The sequence below is a fragment of the Echinops telfairi genome, unplaced genomic scaffold (genome assembly GCF_000313985.2).
Source record: "Echinops telfairi isolate 266 unplaced genomic scaffold, ASM31398v2 ScPeMD7_7458;HRSCAF=8496, whole genome shotgun sequence".
Taxonomy (NCBI): Eukaryota; Metazoa; Chordata; class Mammalia; order Afrosoricida; family Tenrecidae; genus Echinops; species Echinops telfairi.
The window spans coordinates 14258315-14264314 of record NW_022111358.1 but is presented as its reverse complement, the minus strand read 5'-3'; the positions used below and the strand labels follow the sequence as shown (position 1 = coordinate 14264314).

The 6000-nt window shown below is 37.2% G+C and overlaps 1 protein-coding gene across 1 annotated transcript in view; it reads left to right on the top strand.

Annotated features, from left to right (window-relative positions):
- Positions 1-1596: 1596 nt before the first annotated feature.
- Positions 1597-6000, top strand: part of MED13 (mediator complex subunit 13) — an 83737-nt gene continuing 79333 nt past the window's right edge. The window contains exon 1 of the mRNA XM_045299845.1: positions 1597-1849. Coding sequence (XP_045155780.1) covers positions 1597-1849 — 253 coding nt within the window. The remainder of the gene's footprint in view (positions 1850-6000) is intronic.

Here is a 6000-nt window from a genome sequence, read left to right as displayed (position 1 = left end):
GGAGTCTGGTCTGCAACTTGGGCTCCTAAGCTGCCAGAGCACCGACTTAACACTTCCCGCGGCCGCTCTTGCCCAACTTGCTGTTCCCGTGGTGACCCCGGAGCCCTCTTCACACTTTCTCTCCCTGCCCAGTCGCCCACCGGGTTTAGACCGTGGGTTCCGCCTCGGCTAGGGGACCCCAGAACTTCGTCAGTGACTCCCCACCCCGGCCTCCCACGACGTTCAGCCCCCCCCCTCACCCCGCCCCCGAGTCCAAGTGACACACGGTATCCCTTTTTGACTGGAGTGACTTCCCAGCTTCGCGTCCGAACCCGTAGATGCCATTACATCTGTTTGCTTTGGAAACTTTGCAAACAGTTTGCCATTTTCACAATTTCTAGCCATCTTGCTTTTATTAGAGCGTTGTGTGTGTGTGAGCGTGGAAGGGGCTCAGGGAGGAGGTGCTATGGTTTTGCCCGGAGTGTGTGTGTGTGTTGGACCGTTTGGCTGGTCGTTGCAGAATGTTGTGAGCCCCTTGCTCCATGTTTTATCGAGAGGAAAAGTCCGGGTCAGCTCTGCGCAGGGATGACACTTGTATTGGTTGGCCCAGGAACTTCCAACGTCTAAGACTTTGCGAAGTACCAACTGTTGCAAATACATGTAGTTCTGAATTGGATAATAGTTTAGCGTCGTTGGTGACTTCGAGTTTGGGTGACTTTTCTCTTTTCATTTCTCCCTGTGCTGGGAGAAATATTCAAGGGTGCATGATAGTCAGGTTAATGAATTGAGTGAGTGGGCGGAGCACAACTAGTTGGCGAGTGCAAACTGCCAGTCATGTCTCAGCAGTTTCATTTTTGGCACCTTATGCTTTGCACCTTTAAGTCGGATTGAAGAGTTAGTGAATTCTCTCGGGGGGAAGTTTGTTTTTTTTTACAGCGGGATATTGATAGCTAAAATGTCTTCCCCCTCTGTAATTTATGTTGGTTTTCTTGTTTAATCAGCATTTCTCTGCAAGGAAAAAGACATAAGCGGGTTTTGAATTTCTGTGCTCTCCAACTCAGTCTATTTCTGGTACTTTTAGGATCAAGTTCTTTGAAGATCGTCTAGCAAAAATCCGACTGTTCTTTGTGGGCAGTCCTTGGGCCTTTCCTACAGTGGATGTGCGCAGGATTGGTTAGAATTTTGCCAGGAACTATTCAGATGACCTTTTTTTAGCACCATGACTTTTCTCAAACACGGAATGATGAGTCTTTAAGAATCGATTTTTAGTTAAAAGTTTGACACCAAGGAACAAGTGGGGCCAGTTAGAAAAGAATTTAGGACAGCAAAGGAATGTTTACTCAGTGTGCAGTATTAGAGTATATGTTTATCTCTAAAGTTTTTTGTTTTTGTTTTTTCTGTTTAGGGCGCCTTATACTTATTGGCTTGCTATTCAATGTTGTGTCTGTGTTAATTCAAAAACTGTGTTTCAAATTTTGAGTGGTTGAGATATTATTTTAATGCTCCTTTTTGCCCCCTTTGGCCTTAAGCCACTTTCAATATCTTAAGCATATCCTTGTATTGAAATAGTGTAAACTTTTAATTGAATAAATTTGACTTTGTACAATAATAAAAGTCATGCTTTCTTTTCTTCAGGCTGACTTGACAGGAATTAAATGGAAAAGATATGTATGGCAAGGCCCAACTTCTGCTCCTATTCTGTTTCCGGTGACAGAGGAAGACCCCATTTTGAGCAGTTTTAGTCGATGTCTTAAGGCAGATGTACTTGGTGTTTGGCGGCGAGATCAAAGACCTGGAAGAAGAGAATTGTGGATATTTTGGTGGGGTGAAGACCCTAATTTTGCTGACCTTATTCACCATGATTTATCAGGTGAAAGCAACTTTATCATTTCTAACAAATTATGCAGTAAGATTGTATATTTGTCCCAAAATAGCATCTGTATTACACATTAGGATTCTTTTCTTGGTGGAAAATTTAGCTGTGTTTTATTTCACCACTGTTTTACTTAAATTTTTACATAAGTTATTCCTGTGTGTTATGGCAGACTTCCTTCTGAATTTCTTGCAGGCAGTTAGGTCTAGGAAAATAAGTATTATTAACATAAGAAAACTGGAATTTGAAGGCACAAATTTATCAGCAAATCGCATAATAATCTTTGACACCAGTGTCATTTACCTTTTGAGTGAATTCTGCCACCGCTCTCCTTTACAGAATATCAGGAATATCTTGACGGGTTGTAAACTTCTCATGTTATTGATAACATAGTTATTATTTTATTAACACATGAAGACATGTTCATTTCATTTGTGGAAAATGATTCTTTTGAGATATACTATTCCTTCAAAAATTACCATTGCTAAGTGTCATTTTGTTTACTTTTTATACACTGTGGGATCATACCTTAAAAGGTTATGTGGAAATAATTTTATTGTAGACAAATCAGTATGATTACTTTATTCTTGTGACTTTTAGGACCAAATGTTACTTTAGAAAGTGAAACTGTGGTTCTTTCTGTAACTTTTGAAACTTGTATTTTAGATTTTTAAGAGTTAGCGCTATGTGAATTTTTGGTGATAGAAATGTAAATAATGGTAGTGTGCGTCCAGTTCTTAAAGATTTCATCAGCAAGATCGTTTGGTAATGTTTTTGACAGGTGAACTTAAGATTTCTAAGTAGCTTTTACAAAGGTGGTTCTATGACTGTCCATTAGTCTTATAAGACCTATTTTATTTTTAAATGAAGTGTAATCCTGGTGCCTTTATCTCAATTATTTAGCAAGATCCACCTTTGTGCAGGAATATATATGTATATATATTGTGGTTGTCTTGATAGTTGCTTTTTTACCTTCTAATGAATTATACCCTAATGTAAATCCTAATTTCTTGAGATTGGCTGTAATTCTGTTGTGATAGAGCTTCCCAGCTTTCCTAATATGATCCCTGTTAAATAGTTCTAAATATGTAAAATAGCATATTATGGGCTTCAAAAAGTTTGTGGGGGAAATCATCAATTTCTTTTTTCCATACACTTTTTGAAGCCAATGTATATGAGAAGGATGTTTCTATGTATGTTCAGGATATAAACATTTTTTGTGGCATCAGTAAAATGATGCCTTCTAATGATGATGACAAAAGCTATGCCTGCCAGCTTCCTTTTTCATTCAGTGTCTTTGATGTGCTTGAATTATTTTAATCTTTTGAGATTGCTACCTTAGTAAAAGAATTTGAAAACAGTTTAAATGTTGATAAATTGTCTATAATCCTAACTTTTAAGATTTTAATCTTTTTATATAAATTTGGCAGAGCATCTAAACAAGACCATCTTTTCAGATTCCAGAAGATACTTTTTGTGGAATCATAGGACAGTTTTAATTATATATGTAATACACCTGCATGTAATTTAGTTTACCGTAGTAGGACTAATGTGTTCATAGTTAAAAACCTAATAAAGTTAGGTGTGAGTGATTTTGTAGAATATTAGAATGTTAAGACTTGGTTTATGTTTCTTTCTAGTTTCCATATTATCAATCAGATACGTTTTCTCTATTAAAACAATTTCCGTTTTAAGAAATTTCTCTAGTTCAACTTTAGTTCTAGTTTTTTTTTAGAATTGATAGCGTCTGTACTTCAAAATAAATGCCAATCTTGAATGTGAGTGAAAGTAATTTTGGAAGATTAGATTTTTTAATTTGTCAGACTTTGCTGAATACTTGAATGGTAAATAACTTTTGAAAATTTATCAGAGTGTAGACAATTCAAATAGTAAACTGAAAAGTAGTAGTAGTATGTAATCAGATTTACTGTTGTAAAGACTGATCTGTAGTTTTATGTAGTCACTGGTATTTATAGAATGTGTTCGATTTTTTTTTTTAACCTGTCATTTACTTTAGAATGTTGTTACTTAAGTCAGGCATATCTTAAAGAATAATAAGGTCTTTTCAGATGGAGTATATTTGTCTCGCTCTTTTCTTTACTCCAGGGATACCGTCTGCCTCCCTTTTGGGGTAATTAGTCTGCCTCTGTCGCTCTAGCTAACCCCTTTTTCATTTCTTCCCATCTGTGGCACTCTATTCCCTTCTTTGAAGCTCCCCTGAGAAGAGAGCAGCTGGACAGTGGGGGTGGCATCAGCTGTAGGAGGGAACCCTGAGTTCCAAGTAGAGGTGTAGCACTGAGGAACCGGTAACCGGAAGGACCCAGGTGGTAACTCAAAAGCTGTGTTAATTTAGCTTGCGCCTGCTCTTCACAAGCAGTGCCCTTCTGTTTGGTTCAGCACCTACCACATCTTGTTACTCAAATGTTTGTGAGTATGGTGACAATATTGCCCTTCTTGGTGGTGGTGGAGAGAGGGAAAGCATTCTTGTATGTTTGTAAAGAGAATTCTCAGTCTTTTTTATTAACTGACACATTTCAGTTACAAAAGTACAGAATTGCCTTTGTTTAGCCCCTTTATCTCACTTGACGCATATGTAGTATATTTTCAAGGAGTCCTGGTGGCACAATGAGTTAAACATTGGGCTTCTAACTGGAAGGCAGGCAGTTTGAACCCACCAGACACTCTGTGGGAGAAAGATGAGACTGTTGTATTTTTAAAGATTTACAGCCCCAGAGATCCTGTGTAGTAACTCCACTCTGTTCTAAAGGGTTTCTGTGAATAGAAACCAACTTGATGGCATGCGTTTTATAATGTTTTTAAAAAACAAACTTTTTAGATTTGATGTTAAAGTTGTAAAGGTGATTTAAAGAATTATGGAGCCCTTAGAACACTGATTAAAGTGCTTGGCTGCTCACCTAAAGCCTAGTTGTTTGAACCCGCAAACTTCTTTGTGGGAGTCTGCTTCCGTAAAGATTCAAATAGAAAAGCCAAACTCATTGCCATCAAATCAGTTCTGACAAATCGTGTAGTGAGCCTATAGGACAGAGTAGAACTGCCCCTTTTAGTTGCAGAGGCTTTCTCCCAGGGAGCAGCTAGTGGGTTTGAACTGCTTCTCTTGTGATTAGACAGCTCAACATGTAACCCTGACCCCTTGTACCATCCGAGATCTGGCTTTGGAAACCATACGCCACTTTAATGGCTTACCCTGAGTTTGAATTAACTAAACGGTAATGGATTTTTGTATACCCATCATCCAGTTTCCTTTATTGTTTGGTTCATTTGTTATAGCTAATCAACCAATATGAATACATTACTAATCAAAGTCCATACATCTGTTTTTATAAAAAATTGTTTTCTGTTTTAGGATTGCATTCAGGTTATTATATTTTGTTGTCATATCTTGCAGATACTTGTAGACCATGACAGATTTTCAGGCTTTCCTTGTTCTGGGGCCCTTGATAGTTTTGAAGAGTGATCAGGTTCTATAATGGTTTTAAAATTTTAGTCTCTTTCATACTTTTTTGGATGATGAATGTAAACTCATTTTAATGCTAATTGGTAAAGATCCACGATAGCAAACCAAACCTGATTTACTATATACTAAAATCTTCATTTTTTTTTCTAGCAGTAGTAAATAGTGCAAAGGCTAGATGGTTTTTTCAAACATAGTATTTGCCTTAACGACTTTAACTTAACCAAAATATTCCAGAAAGAGATTCTTCTTTTTTTTTTAAATTCTTTTCAAAGCCAAACATGTATGTTTATTTTTTACTTTACTCCCTTAGAGAATGAATAATTAAATTGATATTGATATTTTTTGATAGAAAAGAAATTTGTGAACAAAACTCCTTCCTCATTATGGTAACTTTCCTTTTTAAGAAATTTAAAATTTGGACATCATAACATAATGAATTTAGTCCTGCAGTCAGTGACCAAATTCCAAAAACCCACTGTCATCTACTAGAGTCCAACTCATAGTTACACCCTATGCAGAGTTTCTGAGGCTATGACTCTTTATGATAGTCTCCTATTTCTTCCATGGAGCACCTGGTGGGTTTAAACTGCTAACCTTGTGGTTAGAAAGAAGTCCAGCCTACCTGGTAGTGCCCTTAGGGCTTGACAAAGTATAAAATTCATAATGGGAAAAT